This window comes from Trachypithecus francoisi, unplaced genomic scaffold, assembly GCF_009764315.1.
Source record: "Trachypithecus francoisi isolate TF-2019V2 unplaced genomic scaffold, Tfra_2.0 Lachesis_group10, whole genome shotgun sequence".
NCBI lineage: Eukaryota > Metazoa > Chordata > Mammalia > Primates > Cercopithecidae > Trachypithecus > Trachypithecus francoisi.
This window is the reverse complement of record NW_022681455.1, coordinates 39504861-39530083: the sequence shown is the minus strand read 5'-3', so window position 1 is coordinate 39530083 and position 25223 is coordinate 39504861. Positions and strand designations below refer to the sequence as shown.

The 25223-nt window shown below is 43.6% G+C and overlaps 1 protein-coding gene across 2 annotated transcripts in view; it reads left to right on the top strand.

Annotated features, from left to right (window-relative positions):
• Positions 1-25223, top strand: part of KIF6 (kinesin family member 6) — a 382690-nt gene that overhangs the window by 272426 nt on the left and 85041 nt on the right. The window contains exon 14 of one of the 2 annotated variants that reach the window (XM_033217053.1): positions 8009-8117. In XM_033217053.1, coding sequence (XP_033072944.1) covers positions 8009-8117 — 109 coding nt within the window. Of the gene's footprint in view, positions 1-7779; positions 8118-25223 lie in introns of those variants that run through there. The other variant, XM_033217051.1, reaches the window with a different exon arrangement.

The following is a 25223-nucleotide window of genomic DNA, read 5'->3' as shown; positions in this document are numbered from 1 at the left end:
ATACCTTCAGAGTATAGTCTTGTGTCACTTGACAACTGAGTTACATTTTGAGAAATGCGTCATTAGGTGACTTCATCATTTTGTGAACATCATAGTGTATACTTAAAGAAACCTAGATGGTATAGACTACTACACATCTAGGCTAGATCAGATAAACTAATGCTCCTCAGCTACAAACCTGTATAGCATGTTACTGCACTGAATACTGTAGGCAATTGTAACACAGTGATAAGCATTTGTATATCTATACATAGAAATGGTACAGTAACAATGCAGTGTAAAAATAAAAACACCTGTATAGGACAGTTACCATGAATGGAACTTGAAGGAGGAAAGGTTGGTCTGGGTGAGTCAGTGAGTGGTGAGTGAGTGTGAAGGCCTAGAACATTACTGTACACTCCTGTGTATTCTATAAACACTGTACACTTAAGCTACACTAAACTCATTTTTTCTAATATTTCTTCAATAATAAATTAACCTTAGCTTACTGTAACTTTTTTATCTTATAAACCTAATTTTTTAACTTTTTAACTCTGTAATAACTTAGCTTAAAACACATATTATACAGCTGTACCAAAGTATTTTTTCTTTATATCTTTATTCTATCAGCTTTTCCCTATTTTAAAATTTTTTTATTTTTTTTTAAGCTTTTAGACTTCATTGTTAAAAACAAAGATACAGTGTCAGGACCATCAGTGTCACTGTCTTCCACCTCCACACCTCCTTGTCCCACCGAAGGTCTTCAGGGGTAGTAACACACATGGAGCGTCAGCTCCTGTGATAACAATGCCTTCTTCTGCAATACTTCCTGAAGGACCTGCCCAAGGCTTTTTTACAGTTAACGTATTGTTTATAAGTAGAAGAAGTACACTCTAAAATAATGATAAAAAGTATCGTGTGGGCCAGGCATGGTGGCTCACACCTGTAATCCCAGTACTTTGGGAGGCTGAGGTGGGTGGATCACCTGAGGTCAGGAGTTCGAGACCAGCCTGGTCAACATGGTGAAATCTCATCTCTACTAAAAATACAAAAAGTTAGCAGGCATGGTGGTGGATGCCTGTAATCCCAGTTACTCGGGAGGTTGAGACAGGAGGATCGCTTGAACCCAGGAGGCAGAAGTTGCCGTGAGCTGAGATCAGGCCACTGCACTCCTGCCTGGGCAACAAGAGTGAAACTCTGTCTCAAAAATAAATAAATAAATAAATAAATAAATAAAGTATGTAAATACATGAACCAGTAAAATAATCATTTATTATCAAGTATTATGTACTATATATATAATTGTATATGCAATATTTTTATACAACTGGCATCACAGTAGGCTTATTTATACCAGCATCACCACAAACATGTGACAAATGTGTTGCACTATGACATTATGACAACTGTGACACTATATGGGACCAACATCATACATGCAGTTCATCATTGATTGAAACGTCTTTATGTGGGGCAGGACTGTAGTTGCATTTTTACAAAAGCTTCTTGGAGTTGGAATTCATCTCTAATGGTGGGCCAGTAAGCATGGTGACATGTACTGGGGAGAAGATAGTGTTGAATTTCTAAAATCATACCATATAGGAGATGAAACTGTCCAGTAGCATGGTGACAGAGAGAGAGAGAGAGCAATGGATACATGCCTCATTTTTCACAGCATCACAATATGCTATACCAGAAGGAAAGACATTAAGCATCTAAAGCATTTTTTCATTCATTCATTCATTCAAAAGATATTTTGTGTGCCAAATATACTATAGTGCTCTTGTATGCCAAGTACTATCTGGATTCTAGAAATATTGCTGCAAACGAAACTGACAAAAATCCTTGCTTTTATCCAAATTGGAAAAGAGAAAGTCAAACTATCACTGTTTGCCAATGATATGATCTTATACCTAGAAAACCCTAAAGACTCCTCTGAAAGATTGCTAGATTTGATAAATGAATTCAGTAAAGCCTCAGTTTACAACATCAGTGTACACAAATCAGTATTACCGCTTACACCAACAAGGACCAAGCTGAGACTCAAATGAAGAACTCAATCCCTTTTACAATAGCCACAAAAAATGTAGAAAATACCTAGAAATATATGTAACAAAGGAGGGGAAAAACCTCTACAAGAAGAACTACAAAACATTGATGAAAAAAAAAAATAGGTGACACAAACAAATGGAAAAATATCCCACACTCATGAATTAGAAGAATTAATATTGTGAAAATGACGATACTGCCCAAAGCACTCTACAGATTCAATGCAATTCCTATCAAAATACTAATATCACTTTTCACAAAATTAGAAAAAAAAATCCTAAAATTAATATGGAAGCAAAAAAAGAGCCTGAATAGCCAAAGCAATCCTAAGCATAAAGAACAAATCTGGAGGAATCACATTACCTATTTCAAATTATACTACAAAGCCCTAATAACCAAAACACCACAGTACTATGTAAAAGTAGACACACAGACCAATGGAACAGAATAGAGAATGCAGAAATAAAGCAAATACTTACAACCAACTGATCTTTGACAATGCAGACAAAAACATACACTGGGGAAAGGACACTATATTTAATAAATGGTGCTTGGAAAATTGGATAGCCACATATAGAAGAATAAAATTGGATCCCTATCTCTCACCATATACAAAGATTAACTCAAGATGGATTCAAGACTTAAATCTAAGACTTGAAGCCATAAAAATTCTAGAAAAAAAAAAAAAAAAACTAGGAAAAACTCTTCTGAACATTGGACTAGGCAAAGAATTCATAACTAAGGCCCTAAAAGCAAATGCAACAAAAACAAAAATAAATGAGACCTAATTAAACTAAAAAGCTTCTGCACAGAAAAACAAATAATCAACAGAGTAAACACACAACCCACAGAATGAAAGAAAACATTTGCAAACTGTGCTTCTGACAAAGGAGTAATATCCAGAATCTACAAAGAACTTAAGCCAATCAGCAAGAAAAAAACAAATAATCCTATTAAAAAGTGGGAAAATTACATGAAGAGACATCTCTCAAAAAAGATATAAAAATGGCCAGCAAACATGAAAAAATGCTTAAGATCATTAATTATCAGGGAAATGCAAATTAAAACCACAATGAAATACCATCTTACCCCAGCCAGAAAGGCCATTAATAAAAAGTCAAAAAACAATAGATGTTGGCACAGATGTGGTAAAAAGGAAATGCTTATACTCTGCTGGTGGGACTGTAAATTAATAAAATTTCTGTGGAAAACTCTATGGAAATTTCTCAAAGAACTAAAAGTAAATCTACCACTTGATCCAGCAGTCCCACTACTGAGCATCTCCCCAAAGGAAAACAAGTCATTATATAAAAAAGACACATGGATACATATGTTTGTCATAGCACAATTTACAATTGCAAAGATACAAAATCAACACAAGTGTTCATGAACTGACGAACAGATAAAGAAAATGTGGTGTGGATTACTACTCAGCCATAAAGAACAAAATAATGTCTTTTGCAGCAACTTGGATGGAACTGGAGGCCATTATCCTGAGTAAAGTAACTTGAGAACAGAAAACAAAAGACCACATATTCTCACTTATAAGTGGGAGCTAAGCTATGGGTATGCAAATGTGTACAGAGTGGTATAACAGATATTGGAGCTCAAATGGGGGAGATTGGGGGGGTGAGGGATGAAAAACTACCTATTGGGTACAATGTACACTATTCAGGTGATGGGCACACTAAAATCCTAGACTTCACCACTATACAATTCATCCATGTAACCAAAAATCGCTTGTACCCCTAAAGCTATTGAAATAAAAAATTTTTTTAAATACCTGCCCTCATGGAGCTTACGAATTCTAGAACTAATAATAAAACATATTAACAGATGAAGTAAACTATGCAGGTAGTAAAAAATATATATATGGTTCTGTTTTTCTGTGATATTGTAAAAATAAATCAACATTTTAGACAGAGAGGCACTAATAAGAGTATGATCTCATGGGTAAATCTACTATTAATACTACGAGGTCATTTTGAGCCCCACCACCTTGCCCTCTCTGTCAGGCCTACTTTCCCTGGAAAAACTGATCTAAGAGCAGAAATGACTGCCTCTAAAAGCTGGGCATTTTTCACCCCTTTATAATCAGTTGTTTATCTAAGCCTCAGTTTCTTCATCTATAAAATGAAATTATTAACAGAGATCATAGAGAAATTTAACTGAAATAATATGTAAGAAAGCCCATGATACTATTCTTGGTATAGAGTATATATGAAATTCATTTTTTAATCACCTAGAGATCATTTCTGTTGGACGGCAGAGCCACCCATATTAATCAGGTTGCATTTTTAATCCACACTCCAATGTCTGCCCCCTCCACCTGGTATCTTCTTCCATGTCTTCTCCACCTGGGAAATGCTGCTCCATCCTTTAGGATCCTTCTGGATGAAGTTCACTTGCTCCCTCCTGCTTACAGCCTTCTCCTACTCTCCCTGAGGGTCCCTGCCTCCCTTCCTCCCTCTCCCGCATGCTGGACACATGCCTGTCTACAGCAAGCAGCAACCTCCATTGTAAATATTTGTTCACTTTTCTTTTTTTTTTTTTTTTGAGACAGAGTCACACCTTGTCACTCAGGCTGAAATGCAGTGGTGCTATCTTGGCTCACTGCAACGGGGTTCTGCCTCCTGGGTTCAAGTGATTCTCCTGCCTCAGTCTCCCAAGTAGCTGGGATTACAGGTGTGTGCCGCCATGCCCAGCTAATTTTTTTTTTTTTTTTTGGTATTTTAGTAGAAATGGGGTTTCACCGTGTTGCCCAGGCTGGTCTCGAACTCTTGAGCTCAGATGATCCACCCACCTCGGCCTCCCAAAGTGCTAGGATTACAGGCGTGAGCCACTGTGCCCGGCCATTTTTCATTTTTCTTTCTCCCTTACTGGACTTCAAATTCTTTAAACCAAGGATCAAAGCTTTAATATTCAACTTTACATCTCTGCCACATGCCTAGCACAATGCCTAATATAAATAAATGCTTCTTGAGAGAATAAATAGATGATTGACTCGTTAGCAAGATGAGCTTTTAATCACCCTTTTTGCTCCTTTGCTCTTTCTCTTTCAAACGCATACAGTGCATGCTGAGGGACGGGAACTTGCCATAGGAGAAAGAGCCTGTTTTCTAAATCCTCAGGGGGACAAGGAAGTGATTTCTTCAGTAAATAAAAGCTGTTCATTAACTTTGCAGCTGATCCCAAATTGGGGTGAGAAGTGGTATATTAGTGCAATCCAAAGGAGCTGCACATGAGCTCTGAACAAGCAGAATGGGGATGGGCAAGGGTAGGGCCGGGCTGGGACCTGGGCTCACACACTGGAGCTGCCCGTGAGTCCTTCCTACGTGCCTCCCTCTGTGGACCTCAGCCTTGCTCCAAGTGGTGGCCATGAAGTCTCTGCAGGCATCCTGGCCTGGCCTTGCCTCTTTGCCTTCCGGCTCTGCTTCAGCCACCTCACCTTGGCCTCCCTGAGTGGACATTTGGGAAACCAACTGACAAGATTATAGCCATCATTCTGATGTCCTTCACCTGTGGTCACCACAATCCACTCACTCCAACTCCAGAATACTTTGTCCATGATAGAAGGAAAATCAATATTATGTTTCTGATGATAAGCCCTTGGCACTTCAGGACCCCTAAGTGCCTTTTAAGTCATCAGGAGTATTAAATCCTTCCAGTGTAACTTTCCCATAATGTGTACTTTATTCATTTTCAGTCTTTGAAAGTTGGCAATGCATGTAGAATATGTTATGCTGCTGGCCGCAGATTTCTTAATAGGTCCTTCAAGACTCTGTACACAATAATCCCAAACTTCCTGCGCTTGTCTCCTCTGTGCCCTCCATGTCCTTTCCGCTCCCACCGCCCAAGCCCCAGTGCACCTCAGGGAAGGTGCGTTTCATGTTGTTTCGTGTTTTCATATTGTCATTTACTTTTGCGTTGTTGGTTGTTGGGAATATAGTTAGTCCCAGTGGGTTGCTCAGTGCCTTGTAAGTTCTCCCAGGAGTGGATGCCACCACAGTGCCACGGGCTCTGGCATGGTCCTTGCCACCCAGCTGTCAGTTCACACTGTCAACTCTGCAGAGAAAGCAGAGCCTGAGAGGGAAGAGGCTGTGAACCCTTCTTCCCTGCAGCTTTTTGAGCAGCCTTTCACTCCCCACCCCCACACCCCTTTCACCCACCACCCCCACACCTCTGTTGGTGGAAGCCTGCTCATCAGTCCCCTGCGGGAGACAATTTGGGGATTCCACAAGCAGGTTCCAGTGTGGTCTCTGTGGAGGTTTTCTCTTCCCTAACTCCAGTCCAAAGTCTCATGCCCTCTACCGTCTGTTATTATTTTATTATGTAGCAAAAGGCATGCACTGTTAGAACTGGGTGCAGGCCCGGACAGGGGAGAGGTATGGAATTAATCCGCTGGCTCCTGATGGGCTCTGCTGGTGAAACGTGCCCCTCAATGTCTCTCATGCACCAGGGATCATCTTTCCACATCTCACATAAGCAGATTCCCAGGCCTACTCAATTCTAGAGTGTGCAAGGCAGATGTGGAGACAAAGCCGAGTCGTCCCCATTTGCTTCTGATCGGAAAAGGGCGGGGTGTCTTTGTGTGCCTCACCATTTAGACATTCTTCACGGTGCTATTTTTATCAACAGTAATCATTAAATTGGTGTCAGATGGGCTAGTCCAGTTACTCACCCTTAGGATGGATGATGGGACTCAGAGAGTTTTTTCCAGGCAAGAGGAGATGTGGTATGTGGCCCATATGAAAGCCTGTGCGGAACCCTTGGCCTCAGAGTAAGTCTTGCTAACCCCGGACTGTGTTCCCACAGCAACAAGAGCAAGGCTCAGCACCACCCAGCTTCATTCTCAACCTGATTCGTTTAATAGATGTATGCTGAGCACCTTCTAAATGCCAGACATTGAACAAGACACAAGGATTCACAAAACAAACAAACAAAAAACGATTATCTCTACCCCCTGAGAAACTTACATTTCACCAGAAAGGATTGTCATGTGAAGTGACAGTCCACCACTGGGCTGTGGGTGTTATAGGTGTATTGATAAGGAACATGGTGGAAAGAGGGTTTGTTCTGCCTGGGCTTTGACGAAAGCTCCACAGAGATAGAGTCACTGGAGGAAAACATGGGAAAAGGCCTCCCAAGCAAAGGAACCAAGGGTGGAAGCATTTTAAAACATGGCACTGTAGATGCATCCAAAATCCAGCGGTGAATTCAGCTCTCACTGAGGGGTCCCAGGCACACGTCTGCACTGACCCTCATTCCGGGAGGTGGTGAGGAGGAGAGCCTGGTCCTGGCTGTACTGACTGTGGCTCCAGAAGTTAAACTCTGAACAGCACCCAGCAGTGAGGGTTGGCTTTTGTTGGCAAAGGCGATACAGGATATTGAAGTTAGAGATGACCTAGGGACCCCTGCCATGGCCAGCTCATGGGTCTTGTGATTGAGAACCTAACTCCTGAAGAAAAGCGGAGACCCCCTCACTAACCACAGGAAACAAGAATGAATTGTTACACGGAGACTAAGGGCAGAATTTTCTAGATGCTCTCTTTCAGTTTGGATTATAATTCCTTTAACTAAATGCCTGGAAATTTAACAGAAAAACAAAATAGGGCATACCAGGGAGAAATGTGGCACTGAACGATGGCAAGAAAATACATTTGCAGACGTCCTCGGCAATCCAGGGCTTGGCGTTCTGGTTTTCATTTCCTCCGTGCAGGCAGGCATTCCAAACCCCGCCCCCCACGAGTCACATGGCTGTGCAGGCACAGTCCTGCGGGGTGCAGCCGATGGCACTGGAAGGGCCTTCTAGGCGGGTTGGTGGCCAGCTGGAAGAGCCTGGGGCCACCTGTCTGGTCAGAGCCTCTCTGCTGTGGGCCTCTTGGAGGCAGGGCTGGTTTTGTGGTCTGACTAAAGTGACAATGAAATTAATAGAATCCTGATGCCGTGACTGAGGCCATTTCCCTGTGTCTCCAAACAGGAATGAGAGAGGAAATGTCATTAGGACGCCAGGAGGCTTTTGAAATCTTCAAGAGGGACCACGCTGACAGCGTTACCATCGATGACAACAAACAGATTCTGAAACAGAGGTAAGGCTGTCTCAGGGAGCAGCTGGTCCTCCGAGGCTCAGCCAGGCCAGCCTAGAGGAGATTTGCTTACTCTGTCCTTCCTAATCTGCCCAACTCAACTATTACAAGAAAGGCATAATGTTTATTCAGTTTCACATTTAATTATGTCCAGCCTGGTACAATTCTCCTTCATGTGTGAGCCTCACTGTCCCAGTACTATTGGGGTAAGCAAATTTAAGGCAGGGTCTGTTACTGACAGTATCAACGTGATTTACAATTCTCACATCATACAGTCATTCTCATAAGCCTGTACTCTGTCCATGTCTTACTGTTCCAAAGGAGAGGGAAAAAAATCTATGGACCAAATTATATTCTTAGAACTGCAGGCACTCCAGCTGTTCTGGAGAGCAGTCCTGTCTTAGTCAAAGAAAATATGTACACATCTTGTGGCCCAGAGACCTTTGGTGCCTTCTCCAGGCTAAAATCAGAGCAGACAGGATTATCTGCTGACATGTTGTCAGACAGGGCTATGTTCTGGACCCCTTCAAAAGAAGCTTACTTAGAGGTATATAATTTATTTTAGCTAGTCTGTGAGGTATACGCATATCCACAAACTGTAGCAAACAAACTCTATCAGATGTAGGGGTCTAGAGCTCAGAAGAAAGAGGGAACTCTCATATGTCACATGGGACTCTGGATCCTAGCATGCAGTAAGTTTTCAAGAACTACTTGTTGAATTAAAATGAGATCCAGGTTTGAGAATCATATGACAACTCAGGAAGCCTAAGAAGTAGATGAGCTCTCAGGAGGACATGTGGCAATGCTGAGGCCTAAAGAGGGGAGCCATAAGGGAAAGGAGTTTGAAGGGAAGGTAGAGGGAAAGGAGGCCATGATGGAGACTGAGAATAAGCAGAAAGAAGAGGGGGTGAACCAGGAGAAAATAACGTCCTGAGAGCCAAGTCAAGAGGAGAGCCACCTCCAAGAAGAAGCAGACTGTCAGTAGTGTCAGATGCAACAGAGAAATAAGCAGGAGGGAACTGGGAAGTGCACAGAGATTTTGCAATTAGAAGGCCATTGGTTGGACTGCCAGGCATGGAGGAGTGAGTGAGAAGAAATGTCATTGTATTTAAAAAGTTGGTGATAGATGAAAAACATTTTTTTTTTTTTTGAGACGGAGTCTTTCTCTGTTGCCCAGCCTGGAGTGCAGTGGTATGATCTTGGCTCACTGAAACCTCTACCTCCCAGGGTTCAAGCAATTTTCCTGCCTCAGCCTCCCGAGTAGCTGGGACTACAGGCACCCGCCACCATGCCCGGCTAATTTTTTTTTTTTTTTGAGGCGGAGTCTCGCTCTGTCGCCCAGACTGGAGTGCAGTGGCGCAATCTCGGCTCACTGCAAGCTCCGCCTCCCGGGTTCCCGCCATTCTCCTGCCTCAGCCTCCCGAGTAGCTGGGACTACAGGCGCCGGCCACCTCGCCCGGCTAGTTTTTTGTATTTTTAGTAGAGACAGGTTTTCACCGTGTTAGCCAGGATGGTCTCGATCTCCTGACCTCGTGATCCGCCCGTCTCAGCCTCCCAAAGTGCTGGGATTACAGGCTTGAGCCACCGCGCCCGGCCCCGGCTAATTTTTTTGTAGTTTTAGTAGAGATGGGGTTTCACCGTGTTAGCCATGATGGTCTCGATCTGCTGACCTCGTGATCCGCCCACCTTGGCCTCCCAAAATGCTGGTATTACAGGCATGAGCCACTGCGCCTGGCCAAAAAACATTTTTAAAAAGAATAAAGAGAGGTAGCTTAAGTAGAAGGGAAGTTGGTTTCAGGATGGGAAAGAATTGGCTAATATTGTAGACCACATAATAAGCCAATGGTAAGAGAGAGGTAGAGAAACAACAGGAAAAGCTGACACAGCAAGGCTCCTGGAAGACAGGAAGGTAGGGAATAAAAGCTCGGTGGAGGTTAGCCCTGGAAGGGAGTAAGAATGGAAGAACAAATCAAGATGGGGCTGACATTGGCACATTGAGAAAAGGAGAGAGAAAATTAAAGATGACCTCCATTTTCTCTGTGAAAAAGAAGTTGAGGTAGAATAGGAGACTTGAGGGTGATGATGAAGGTTTAACACAGCAGCCACAGGGAATGGGAAAGAAGGTAGACCTGGAAGAAGGAAAAAGAAAGGCAAACAGAAAAGCAAACCGCAATGAGGGTCAAAGGCCCAGCCTAGACTATTATCCTGGCTTTTACACTTTACCAGAGGGCAGATCTCAACTCATTCAGGAATCCAGTGAAGGGAATGGGAGTATATGGTTCTGTATATGGAGGGCAGTCCAGCCCTTCCTAGTCAAAAGAACTACTTGCTTCCCACTGTGACCCAGCAATTCCTCTTCTGGGTATATTTCCCAAGAAGTTCTCATGCAGGTTTATAAGGGGACATACACCAGGCTGCTGTGAGCAACCTTGGCTATTCATGGCCAAGGAGAGTTGGAAACGTGCTGAGAATCCATCACTGGGGAAGTAGACAGGCAGAATAATGCGGATGTCCCATGAAGCAGGATGCAGCAGGTGGGAGTCATGGATTAGATGTATGCATACCAATTAACATAGATCTTAAAAGCATAGCACTGAGTAAGAGCACATGATTCAGATAAATTACAAATAGATCCACAGAAAGCAAAGAAAAACATGCAAACAAAAAGATATACTTTAGCAAAAAGGTATACTTAATGAGTCCCTGGTATACTTTGTGAGTTCCAGGTATACTTTAGCATATTTTACCTGCAAGAATGGGAGCAGGGCATGGGGATAAAAAGGAATTAATGAGTAAATGAATAAAACAAAGGGATAGGGGAGAAAATAAAGCGAATCCAGTGAAGCTGAGGACTGTCTCCCTAGAAAGGGGGACATATGCACATCTGCACAAATTTCAGCCTGTAAATCCAGGGGTTTCACAAGTCTTCTAATGCTTATCCATGTTGTAAGCCATGAATTTTTAATATGGCCAGTTGGATGTGTTGGGGCAGGATACCTTGTCTCTCTGAAGATAAGCATGTCAAGCTAGCTGCCTCATCCAAAAGACTTCCAAAGAGCCTTCAGCCATGTCTATACGGGAGGCTTCTTAGCTTGCACAAGGGACTCATAACTGGCTTCATATTAAAAGAACCCACAGAGCTTTTAAAAGTTACCAAAGCCTGGCCCTGACTCCCCAGATATTCTAATTAAATTAGGTGCAAGCTGAGCATCTCTTTTTAAAAAGCAGATTCCAGTAGCAAGTAGGTTTGCAAACCACTGGCTTAGACAATGTCCAGAAACCACGAGATCCAGAATCTCTAAGGTAAGATCCCTCAAACCCTACAGGTTAAAAAAAAATTACCAAGTGATTCTTACACATGCTCAAGTCGAAGAACCACTGACTTAGGGAGAACATAGCACTTCATCTTTCTTATTCTAAAGCTGGCATTGTTTCTGGTTCTGGTTTGTAACCTGAGTTTAGGTCTATTTTCAGCAGGGATTTGGGTCTGGGGTGAGTGGGATGAGGAGGTTGTGGTCTTCCAAAGCCTTCTAATATAGAGCTCACTTAACTCCGTACAGTAGAGTTCTGACAACCCACACGACAAATGTGCTTTTGAGTTTAAACATACCTGAGGTGTGCAGGATGGGCTGGCAATACCGATGATCGCATCTTCCTTGTGGCCGTAGTGCAAGGGAACTAATAAAACTCACACAAGCTTTCCTCTGAAAAGAGGTTTTCCCAGCAGTAAATCCGTCTTTTTAAATCAAATGAACAGTCAGGAGACCGGCCCATATTTTTTAAAAAATTTCTATATCTGTTTAATGTTCCTGTAATACTAACCATTAAAGGACTATTTGGTATAGGGGATGTAACACAGAACCTACCCCTTTCTTAGGATTGGAGCTGTTATTTGCATTGATGGAGAGTAATGAATTATTAGATATTACATGTTCCTAACTGCTTAAGGAAGAGGAATAAGAAAAATGTTCTTGTATGAAAACAAATAACTGCAGAAGCAGAGTTTCAAAAACAGACATCAAAGGAGGGCCTCACAGACACTCATAGGGCCACTTCCATGCCACCCTTACTTTAGGAAATGCTCTTCCAGTAACCCAGGCCCCTTCCACACATTTGCTCCCAGTCCCTCTAGTGACAGGAAGGACTCATGTGGCCCAACTGTGAGAAGATGGGCAGTTCTGGGAATACAGACACAGACTGGAGGGGGTTGACTCAGGGTGAAATTCAGTTACGGCTTCCTGCCTCATCTCTAAGCCTCGGCTTCCTAATAGACCTCAGCAACCAGGACCCACCAGCCTGGACTCCCATTTCACCCCAAACTTCTCACTTCAGACTAATTCTGTGGTCTGACCATGCTGGTGTTGGGACATTATGTTGGCAAAGTGCCACTAATTAGGGGCTGGAACTAATTGCCCCCATGCAAAAGCCTAGAATGAGTTCAGCCTCTGTACCCCATAGCAAGTAGGTTCTAAGCACAAATGCAGGGATTATTGGTAACCCACAATCTCTTCTGACTCTCTCAGCCCCACCCCAGAGTATAAGAATTGATTTAGATTTGCAGGAGGGGAGAGTGACTGTTTCCTCTATCCCCTTCATTCCATGTTACTTTTTTTGGAGAGGCAGAGTCTCACTCTGTCGCCCAGGCTGGAGTGCAGTGGTGTGATCAAGGTTTACTGCAGCCTCAACCTCCTGGATTCAACTGATCCTCCTGCCTCAGCCTCCTGAGTAGCTGGGACTACAGATGCATGCCACCACGCCTGACCAATTTTACTTTTTGTAGAGATAAGATCCCTCTATGTTGCCAAAGGTGGTCTCAAACTCCTGGGCTCAAATGATCCTCCTCCCTCCCTGGGCCTCCCAAAGTGCTGGGATTACAGGTGTAAGCCAATGTACTCAGCCCCATGTTACTTAATAGAAAGGTTTTTCTTCCCCTTTTTCCTGCACCCTTTGCTGCTGTCACAGGGAATCTCTAGCATCTCTAAGCTCTGGTCCCCAGTCTGAGGAAGTTGTGCTGCCTGTCTATGACAAGAGAAATAAGATGTTGGCACATGAATAGGATGTTCGCCCTTTGGTGAACTAGAGCATGTGAGCCAATTCTTAAGCCGGATTTTTCAGCAGAGGACAATTGCAATTCACAATCACTACGTTTTCCAGGCATGACTCATCCGTATAGTATACAATAATGTGAAGAGAGGCTGGAAACTCCATGCTTGGCAAATACCAGTGCCCAGGCTGTGCAAGCTAACTTTCTTTTGTGGCAGATTTTCATACAAGCTGAATCCGTCAGTCTCAGAGTCCCATTCAATAACAAAAGAAGAAATAAATGGGGAGTTTAACTGCTATTGGAAATGCAGGTGTTGAAAATGTAAACTAGAGGGGCGGAGCAAGATGGCCGAATAGGAACAGCTCCAGTCTCCAACTCCTGGGGCGAGCAACACAGAAGACCGGTGATTTCTGCATTTTCAACTGAGTTACTGGGGTCATCTCACTGGGGAGTGCCAGACAATCGGTGCTGGTCAGCTGCTGCAGTCCGACCAGCGAGAGCTGAAGCAGGGCGAGGCATTGCCTCACCTGGGAAGCGCAAGGGGGAAGGGAATCCCTTTTCCTAGCCAGGTGAACTGAGACACACAACACCTGGAAAATTGGGTAATTCCCACTCCAATACTGCACTTTAAACAAACGGGCACACAAGGAGATTATACCCACACCTGGCCGGGAGGGTCCCACGGCCACGGAGCCTCCCTCATTGCTAGCACAGCAGTCTGCAATCTAACCGCAAGGCAGCAACAAGACTGGGGGAGGGGCGCCCGCCATTGCTGAGGCTTAAGTAGGTAAACAAAGCCGCTGGGAAGCTCCAACTGGGTGGAGCTCACAGCAGCTCAAGGAAACCTGCCTGTCTCTGTAGACTCCACCTCTGGGGACAGGGCGCAGCTAAAAAAACAACAGGGAAAGCAGCAGAGGCCTGTGTAGACCCGAACGACTCTGTCTGACAGTTTTGAAGAGAGCAGTGGATCTCCCAACATGGAGGTTGAGATCTGAGAACAGACAGACTGCCTGCTCAAGTGGGTCCCTGACCCCTGAGTAGCCTAACTGGGAGACATCCCCCACTAGGGGCAGTCTGACACCCCACACCTCACAGGGTGGAGTACACCCCTGAGAGGAAGCTCCCAAAGTAAGAATCAGACAGGTACACTCGCTGTTCAGCAATATTCTATCTTCTGCAACCTCTGCTGCTGATACCCAGGCAAACAGGGTCTGGAGTGGACCTCAAGCAATCTCCAACAGACCTACAGCTGAGGGTCCTGACTATTAGAAGGAAAACTATCAAACAGGAAGAACACCTATACCAAAACCCCATCAGTACGTCACCATCACCAAAGACCAGAGGCAGATAAAACCACAAAGATGGGGAAGAAGCAGGGCAGAAAAGCTGGAAATTCAAAAAATAAGAGCGCATCTCCCCCTGCAAAGGAGCGCAGCCATCGCCAGCAACGGATCAAAGCTGGTCAGAGAATGACTTTGACGAGATGAGAGAAGAAGGCTTCAGTCCATCAAACTTCTCAGAGCTAAAGGAGGAATTACGTACCCAGCGCAAAGAAACTAAAAATCTTGATAAAAGAGTGGAAGAATTGATAGCTAGAATAATTAATGCAGAGAAGGTCATAAATGAAATGACAGAGATGAAAACCATGACACGAGAAATACGTGACAAATCCACAAGCTTCAGTAACGACTTGATCAACTGGAAGAAAGAGTATCAGCGATTGAGGATCAAATGAATGAAATGAAGCGAGAAGAGAAACCAAAAGAAAAAAGAAGAAAAAGAAATGAACAAAGCCTGCAAGAAGTATGGGACTATGTAAAAAGACCAAATCTACGTCTGATTGGGGTGCCTGAAAGTGAGGGGGAAAATGGAACCAAGTTGGAAAACACTCTTCAGGATATCATCCAGGAGAACTTCCCCAACCTAGTAGGGCAGGCCAACATTCAAATTCAGGAAATACAGAGAACACCACAAAGATACTCCTCGAGAAGAGCAACTCCAAGACACATAATTGCCAGATTCACCAAAGTTGAAATGAAGGAAAAAATCTTAAGGGCAGCCAGAGAGAAAGGTCGGGTTACCCACAAAGGGAAGCCCATCAGACTAACAGCAGACCTCTCGGCAGAAACTCTACAAGCCAGAAGAGAGTGGGGGCCAATATTCAACATTCTTAAAGAAAAGAATTTTAAACCCAGAATTTCATATCCAGCCAAACTAAGTTTCATCAGTGAAGGAGAAATAAAATCCTTTACAGAGAAGCAAATGCTTAGAGATTTTGTCACCACCAGGCCTGCCTTACAAGAGACCCTGAAGGAAGCCCTAAACATGGAAAGGAACAACCGGTACCAGCCATTGCAAAAACATGCCAAAATGTAAAGACCATCGAGGCTAGGAAGAAACTTCATCAACTAACGAGCAAAAAAAAAAACAGTTAATATCATAATGGCAGGATCAAGTTCACACATAACAATATTAACCTTAAATGTAAATGGACTAAATGCTCCAATTAAAAGACACAGACTGGCAAACTGGATAAAGAGTCAAGACCCATCAGCCTGCTGTATTCAGGAGACCCATCTCACATGCAGAGACATACATAGGCTCAAAATAAAGGGATGGAGGAAGATCTATCAAGCAAATGGAGAACAAAAAAAAGCAGGGGTTGCAATCCTAGTCTCTGATAAAATAGACTTTAAACCATCAAAGATCAAAAGAGACAAAGAAGGCCATTACATAATGGTAAAGGGATCAATTCAACAGGAAGAGCTAACTATCCTAAATATATATGCACCCAATACAGAAGCACCCAAATTCATAAAGCAAGTCCTTAGAGACTTACAAAGAGACTTAGACTCCCATACAATAATAATGGGAGACTTCAACACTCCACTGTCAACATTAGACAGATCAACAAGACAGAAAGTTGACAAGGATATCCAGGAATTGAACTCATCTCTGCACCAAGTGGACCTAATAGACATCTATAGAACTCTCCACCCCAAATCAACAGAATATACATTCTTCTCAGCACCACATCGCACTTATTCCAAAATTGACCACATAATTGGAAGTAAAGCACTCCTTAGCAAATGTAAAAGAACAGAAATTATAACAAACTGTCTCTCAGACCACAGTGCAATCAAACTAGAACTCAGGACTAAGAAACTCAATCAAAACCGCTCAACTACATGGAAACTGAACAACCTGCTCCTGAATGACTACTGGATACATAACGAAATGAAGGCAGAAATAAAGATGTTCTTTGAAACCAATGAGAACAAAGATACAACATACCAGAATCTCTGGGACACATTTAAAGCAGTGTGTAGAGGGAAATTTATAGCACTAAATGCCCACAAGAGAAAGCTGGAAAGATCTAAAATTGACACTCTAACATCACAATTAAAAGAACTGGAGAAGCAAGAGCAAACACATTCAAAAGCTAGCAGAAGGCAAGAAATAACTAAGATCAGAGCAGAACTGAAGGAGATAGAGACACAAAAAACCCTCCAAAAAATCAATGAATCCAGGAGTTGTTTTTTGAAAAAATCAACAAAATTGACAGACCGCTAGCAAGACTAATAAAAAAGAAAAGAGAGAAGAATCAAATAGATGCAATAAAAAATGATAAAGGGGATATCACCACGGACCCCACAGAAATACAAACTACCATCAGAGAATACTATAACACCTCTACGCAAATCAACTAGAAAATCTAGAAGAAATGGATAATTTCCTGGACACTTACACTCTTCCAAGACTAAACCAGGAAGAAGTTGAATCCCTGAATAGACCAATAGCAGGCTCTGAAATTGAGGCAATAATTAATAGCCTACCAACCAAAAAAAGTCCAGGACCAGATGGATTCACAGCTGAATTCTACCAGAGGTACAAAGAGGAGATGGTACCATTCCTTCTGAAACTCTTCCAATCAATTGAAAAAGAAGGAATCCTCCCTAACTCATTTTATGAGGCCAACGTCATCCCAATACCAAAGCCTGGCAGAGACACAACAAAAAAAGAGAATTTTAGACCAATATCCCTGATGAACATCGATGCAAAAATCCTCAGTAAAATACTGGCAAACCGGATTCAGCAGCACATCAAAAAGCTTATCCACCATGATCAAGTGGGCTTCATCCCTGGGATGCAAGGCTGGTTCAACATTCGCAAATCAATAATCGTAATCCAGCATATAAACAGAACCAAAGACAAGAACCACATGATTATCTCAATAGATGCAGAAAAGGCTTGTGACAAAATTCAACTTTATGCTAAAAACGCTCAATAAATTCGGTATTGATGGAACGTACCTCAAAATAATAAGAGCTATTTATGACAAACCCACAGCCAATATCATACTGAATGGGCAAAAACTGGAAAAATTCCCTTTGAAAACTGGCACAAGACAGGGATGCCCTCTCTCACCACTCCTATTCAACATAGTGTTGGAAGTTCTGGCTAGGGCAATCAGGCAAGAGAAAGAAATAAAGGGTATCCAGTTAGGAAAAGAAGAAGTCAAATTGTCCCTGTTTGCAGATGACATGATTGTATATTTAGAAAACCCCTGTCTCAGCCCAAAATCTCCTTAAGCTGATAAGCAACTTCAGTAAAGTCTCAGGATACAAAATCAATGTGCAAAAATCACAAGCATTCTTATACACCAGTAACAGACAAACAGAGAGCCAAATCAGGAATGAACTTCCATTCACAATTGCTTCAAAGAGAATAAAATACCTAGGAATCCAACTTACAAGGGATGTAAGGACCTCTTCAAGGAGAACTACAAACCACTGCTCAGTGAAATAAAAGAGGACACTAACAAATGGAAGAACATACCATGCTCATGGCTAGGAAGAATCAATATTGTGAAAATGGCCATACTGCCCAAGGTTATTTATAGATTCAATGCCATCCCCATCAAGCTACCAATGAGTTTCTTCACAGAATTGGAAAAAACAGCTTTAAAGTTCATATGGAACCAAAAAAGAGCCCGCATTGCCAAGACAATTCTAAGTCAAAAGAACAAAGCTGGAGGCATCACCCTACCTGACTTCAAACTATACTACAAGGCCACAGTAACCAAAACAGCATGGTACTGGTACCACAACAGAGATATAGACCAATGGAACAGAACAGAGTCCTCAGAAATAATACCACACATCTACAGCCATCTGATCTTTGACAAACCTGAGAGAAACAAGAAATGGGGAAAGGATTCCCTATTTAATAAATGGTGCTGGGAAAATTGACTAACCATAAGTAGAAAGCTGAAACTGGATCCTTTCCTTACTCCTTATATGAAAATTAATTCAAGATGGATTAGAGACTTAAATGTTAGACCTAATACCATAAAAACCCTAGAAGAAAACCTAGGTAGTACCATTCAGGACATGGGCATGGGCGAGGACTTCATGTCTAAAACACCAAAAGCAATGGCAGCAAAAGCCAAAATTGACAAATGGGATATGATTAAACTAAAGAGCTTCTGCACAGCAAAAGAAACTACCATCAGAGTGAACAGGCAACCTACAGAATGGGAGAAAATTTTTGTAATCTACTCATCTGACAAAGGGCTAATATCCAGAATCTACAAAGAACTCAAACAAATTTACAAGAAAAAAACAAACAACCCCATCAAAAAGTGGGCAAAGGATATGAACAGACATTTCTCAAAAGAAGACATTCATACAGCCAACAGACACATGAAAAAATGCTCATCATCACTGGCCATCAGAGAAATGCAAATCAAAACCACAATGAGATACCATCTCACACCAGTTAGAATGGCAATCATTAAAAAGTCAGGCAACAACAGGTGCTGGAGAGGATGTGGAGAAATAGGAACACTTTTACACTGTTGGTGGGATTGTAAACTAGTTCAACCATTATGGAAAACAGTATGGCGATTCCTCAAGGATCTAGAACTAGATGTACCATATGACCCAGCCATCCCACTACTGGGTATATACCCAAAGGATTATAAATCATGCTGCTATAAAGACACATGCACACGTATGTTTATTGCGGCACTATTCACAATAGCAAAGACTTGGAATCAACCCAAATGTCCATCTGTGACAGACTGGATAAAGAAAATGTGGCACATATACACCATGGAATATTATGCAGCCATAAAAAAGGATGAGTTTGCGTCCTTTGTAGGGACATGGATGCAGCTGGAAACCATCATTCTTAGCAAACTATCACAAGAACAGAAAACCAAACACCGCATGTTCTCACTCATAGGTGGGAACTGAGCAATGAGATCACTTGGACTCAGGAAGGGGAACATCACACACCGGGGCCTATCATGGGGAGGGGGGAGGGGGGAGGGATTGCATTGGGAGTTATACCTGATATAAATGATGAATTGATGGGTGCTGACGAGTTGATGGGTGCAGCACACCAACATGGCACAAGTATACATATGTAACAAATCTGCACGTTATGCACATGTACCCTAGAACTTAAAGTATATAAAAAAAATATATAAAAAATAAAATAAAATAAAATGCTCTATTAAAGTTTACAAAAGAAGGTGCATTACATTTCTTTAAAAGCAAATAAAAGGTAATAAATACTCATAAAATGCAAAAGAAAAAAGAAAATGTAAACTAAACAAAGCAAAGCACCCCTTCACTCAGTTGAGTCCTTCTGACGTAGAATCGAACAGCCATCTAAAACCAACAGGAAAACCGGACCGAGGGCGGAGAGAAACCATGTGGCACCATCAGGAGGTAACTCCCATGGCGAGGAGGAGTTTCCTGGCCCCCATTAGACTTTCATTTTAACCTTTATGATTTTTCCTTTTTTTCTTTTGTATTTACATCTTTTCTGCTGAACTAAAATGATAAACTCTGAGAGCAGAGATTAGATTAAAATCTTCTCAGCCTCTCCACAATTTTAAAAGCAGTGCTGGCCACAAAAAAAAAAAAAAAAAAACACAGGTACCCAAAAAACACTTTTTTTGTTTGTGAATGACAATTTGAAATTGACTTTGAGAAATCTTGGCAGCCAAGAAAATGGCTGGAGAAGACTTACAGCTTCCGAGAAGCAGGAGGGTGCAGCAGGCTTCTAGAGAGTCAGAGGAGGAGCTGATCAATTGGAGGCAAGAGCGGGAGGCCATCGCTGGAGAGATGAAACAGAAAAGGAATACTGTCATGTTTTAGAAAGCATAAGGGGAACAAAGGGTGGATCTTCATCACAGTAAAGTGGAGGCAGTCAGGGTACAAGGTACAAGTTTATGGAGGAAAAAAATGGCAAAATATAGGTCCAGTCTTCTGTCCTCCTCTCTGACAGGGAAGGGTATTGGATGTTCACACTATGAAAAAGTAACATATTAAGTTAGTTGTTCTAGACAAGAAAAGTAGGAAAGATATAGTAGGAGCCCTTTGCCCTCAAACACATATTTGCCCACCATCCTCAGGAAGCAATCTCAACTGGCATGACAGGGCATCTGGGTGCAGAGGCTCATGGGGACTGAGTGGCTGATGAACATCAGCCCGTCTCTTTGGCCCATGGGTAAAAGCAGCCACTGCCCATGATCCCTAGTGAATGGTGTGTGGGGCAGAGCCAGCTGCTTCCCCAGTCATGATGAGTATCTCTGCCGGACACACCCCATAGCAGGATGGGATTCTTTCTGGAACTGGTCTTGGAAGTTAACGTCAGATTCTCCCTCAATTCCCCCATCCTTTTTATTCCCATTGAAGACGAGAAACTCAGCAACCATCTCAAGTGTCCTTGACCATTGACTTGCAGAGATCCCTTCTAATCCTTTGGTTTGCTGAGACAAACTATTGTCTGTGGTTACTGCTTCCAACACACATTCCCACCTCACAGTCCATCACATTCCCTACTGGGGGTTCCTACACTGCCAGGCCATGGTCATAATGAATTTATGACACACAAAACACATTTGCATGCATGCTCTTTCCACATCAACCCAGCCCTGACAGGCATCTCTTTCTAATCCTAGAAATGAAGAGCCTGAGACCCAGCTGCTAAGAGGTGAGGTAGGCATTTGGTCCTACTCTGACTTCCAATTCAGTGCTCTTCACTTGCACACATTGCCTTTGCACACACACTTGCTCACATGCTTATCTTCTTTTAGTCTACAAATATTTATGGAATGCTTACTAGGTAAAAGCCCCTGTTCTAAGCCCCAGAGATAAGAGTGAATTAAGCAGATGTGGTTGCTGTCCTCATGGAGCTTACCGTATTGAAAGGAAAACAAACAAGTAAACAGGCAGTTCACATATAGTATGCCGTCTGCCTACGATGGCAGAAGTGCAGGGTGCTGGGGAGCACCTGGGGGTGTCACGCATTGTAGACCTGCACAGTCCTGGAGAGCTATCCAGAGGAGGAGACATCACTGTGGAAACTGAGGGGTTAGGCAGAAATTAGCCAGGGGAAAAGACAGGCTCCAAGTAAAGGGGACATCCCCAAGATGAGAGATAGTGTGACACTTGATGAAACTGAGATTCAGGCCAGCCTGGGAAGGTTGTGGGAGATGAAAAGAAGAAGCTGGAGAAGGCAGCAGGAGCCAGAGCATGAAGAGTCTACTTCACTCTGTTAGGGAATTTGGACTTTCTCCCGAGGTCACTGGGAAGCACTGGGGAGTTTTGAGCAGGGGAGTAACAGGACCAGGTTTGCGTTAAGAAGAATCACTTAGGCTAAAGTGTGGGGACTAGCCTGCCTGCGGACAGGCAGCGCAAATGCAGGGGAAGGAGCAAGCAGTGGCTGCAAGAATCTGGGAGAGAGATGATAGCATTCTGCTCTCAGGCAGGTGGAGCTAACTGGAATGCTCTGATAGACATCGAGGATGGAGAATGGCTGAAACTCCAGGATTGAGGGAAGGCGCTAACAGAGACAGGGGCAAAGGGTGGCATGCAGGTTACTGACATGAGCCATCCGTAAGTGATGACGCCATGCATTGAGACAGGAACAACAGGAAGAACAGGGGAGGTGTTCAGGGCAGGTGATTAGTTCTTTTTGGGTACAGTCGATTTTAATTATCTTCAAGGTATCAAACAGGCTGTTGGATACCTGAGTCAGGAACTAAAGCAGGGCTGAGATGGAAATTTGAGAGATGTCAGTTGAGATAGCCAAGGACACGCTGGCATAAAGGGAATGCCTATAGGGAGCAGGGAAAGTGAGGAGTGGGCCTAGGACAAAATCCTGTGGATTATCAACATTCAAGGAACAGGCTGCAGAACACGTCAGCAAAGGAGACTGAAAAGGAGGTGCCAGAGAGAGGGGGAAAAAGACAGAAGAGCCAGGGCCCTTGGAAGCCAATGACTGAGCATTTCCCCCAGGGTCTGTGAGTACCTGCCTGGCACACAGTGGGAGCCATAGAGGAGGAGGCTGGGTGTTACGGGAAGCCAGGCTAGTAGAACACCAGAGCATTGCATTCCTTCTCCCTTCCAAGCCTAGCCCCTGCCCCTGCACAGGATTTTGTGTGCAGGTGACACAGCAGCCTGCCTGCATCCACACTGGAACTGCACCCAGCTACCTTCCATTTCCCAAAGTCAGCCACACAACTAATGATGCCCTAATAGGAATGCTTTGGCACCAGTAGAAAGAAACCCTCAGGCGGTCGTCAGTGGTCCTGGCTGAGTTACACAACCTCCCTGCCCCTCATCAAGGTGCAGCCTCATCAGCATAGGCCACATCTCCTCAGCAGCGAGCAGCACCTTAGGATATTGTACAGGGGTGCAATGTCTCCTTGGCCAGAAGTTGGCTTCTGGCCATCTCATGGATGAGGATGTGCTTTTAGAAAATCAGGAGGCAGGAAACTCCCCCTGGTGAAGTTTAGGTGAGCAGAATTCAGACAGAAGGGCAGGAGGAAAGGGAGCAAGTGAGAAGGGAGGGAGACTGGGGCTGGCTGGAGAGGTGTGGAGGTACAGGTGGGCCAGGAAGAACATGGCAGCACTGATGGGGTCACCCTCTTTCTCACATCTTTCCTAACCAAGTCCTTAGCCTTCTCATCTCTCCCACCTCCCTTGACACTTGCTCTTTCCCTCTCCACACTCAGGGTTGGGCCTGTCAGAGTTTGTCTTGACAACCAGGGATCAGGAACACATGTGGGTGGGGTGGCCTGGAGTGGTGACAACTTTCAGAGTGATGGGAAAATGGTCTCATGAAGACTGCACAGCCCTCAGACCACACCTCTCCAGTGGGGAAGCCCTTTTTAGCTCAGGACTGGGCTGCAACAGCAAGAGAGGAACAGCTCGTGGCTTTCCCCACAGTTGCTGCCAGCTCTGGAGCAGGGCGGCTCTTTGGAGAGGGCTGACCACAGCACTCAGCGGCTCCCTCTGCCAGGCCCCCCAGACACATCTGGGCACCGCCAAGGCTGGGGAACTCCATCCCAGGTCTGTCAGGGCTTCTCTGGGCAGCACTGCAGTAGAAAGTCCCTCTTCTGCTTGTGTTATCTTCCTTTTCTATCTGTACTCTGGTTTCTTCTAGCATTGGTGTGAATTTCAGCAGTTTTGCACCCTTGCTCTTGTATTTTCCTTATTCCAAAGAGTCTAAAGCTTCTAGAAGTCTATGGAACAGGAAATGGGAGGAGTCACTCATTGAGCAAAGTGTGACTGTCAGATCCTATAAATCCTAGGTACTGGGGATGGACAGAGCAGGGATGAAATGGTCATAGGCCCTCCCTTGGCAGAGTGGAGAGTTGAAGATGGTCCTCATCTTCTGAATGGCCTGCAGCAAATGTCGCCTTATCCCTGCCCAGCAGCAGAGGCCATGTGAGCCCACAGAGCCCAGCACAGTGACCTGTGAATCATGTAAATGTCTGAATTGCATCAAGTGGAACTGTACTTCTCCCTGGAAGGTGACAGGCCATCGCTGAGGAGAGGACATACATAATCTACGATGAGCATGACCAGCCTTAATAAGGGAGCCAGGGGCAGAGTCCCAAGAAGCTAACATTGAGAAAAAGTTTAGTCCCCTTCCCTGAAAATCTCCTGTCTGCAGTCCCAGGCCAAGCAGACAGAGTTGGAAAATAGCAATGACATAATTCACACTTCTTTTCCATCCAACACAGAGCAGTCGTGGCACTCTGGCCTTTGCTTATGTTGTTCCCCTGCCTGGAATGCCCTCCTCTGCTCACTTCCTCCAACACAATCCCAGGCAACTAAAGTGTTCGAGGATAAAGCAATAGGATATCTGGGATTTGCCGGGATATTAGAGAGTGGGAGGTGAGAAGAGAAGAGGCGGGAGGGGAAATCGTTGAAATAAAACTGGACAATTAATAAAATATGATGCTGGGTATGTTAGGGTTCATTCTACTATTCTATTTTGTGTATATTTGGAAATTTTCATAATAAAACATTTTCTAAAAACTCCTCTGGATCCACAAAACCCAGGTCATTCCCACAAAACCCAGGTCACTCCCACCTTGTACGTGAAGCTTTCCTGACGGCTCTCCACTCACTCATGGACAGGTCACTCCCTCGTCAAACTCTAATGGCATGACTAGCACCCTCCAAGGCACAGTCGTTTAATTCAGCCATATATTAGGTGCTTGCTTTCATAGGCTTTCAATTGTCTCTTTAACTTCATGGCAGAAAGGAGGGGAGGGAAAGCAACTAACATTTCATGAGAGCCCACTATGTATAGGGACTGAACTACATGTTCTCACTTAGGCCATGTCCTGTCTGCTTCTCTAGCACATAGTTGGCTCATCATGGGTGTCTCATAAACATAGGCCAGAAACATAAAGGAATCACTCACTAAACATTAGCACAACTATCTGGTAGACTAGCATGCAGCCATCAAAGGTAAGTGTCTCATAATATAGGGAAGGACTTCTAAGTGAAAAAAAAAAAAAATCAGGGCACAAAATCATATCTGCAGTATGATCCCAACCCTATAAATACTGGCTCTATAAAAGACTGGGTGGATACTTGTATCAAATGTGCTTATTTCTGGGTAGAGGAGTACTTGGGAATTTTTTTCTTGTTTTCATATTTTCAAAATCTGGTTTAATAATGGTATATAACAGGAATCAGCAAATTTCTTTTATAAAGGGCCAGGTCGAAGATATTTTCAGTGCCATA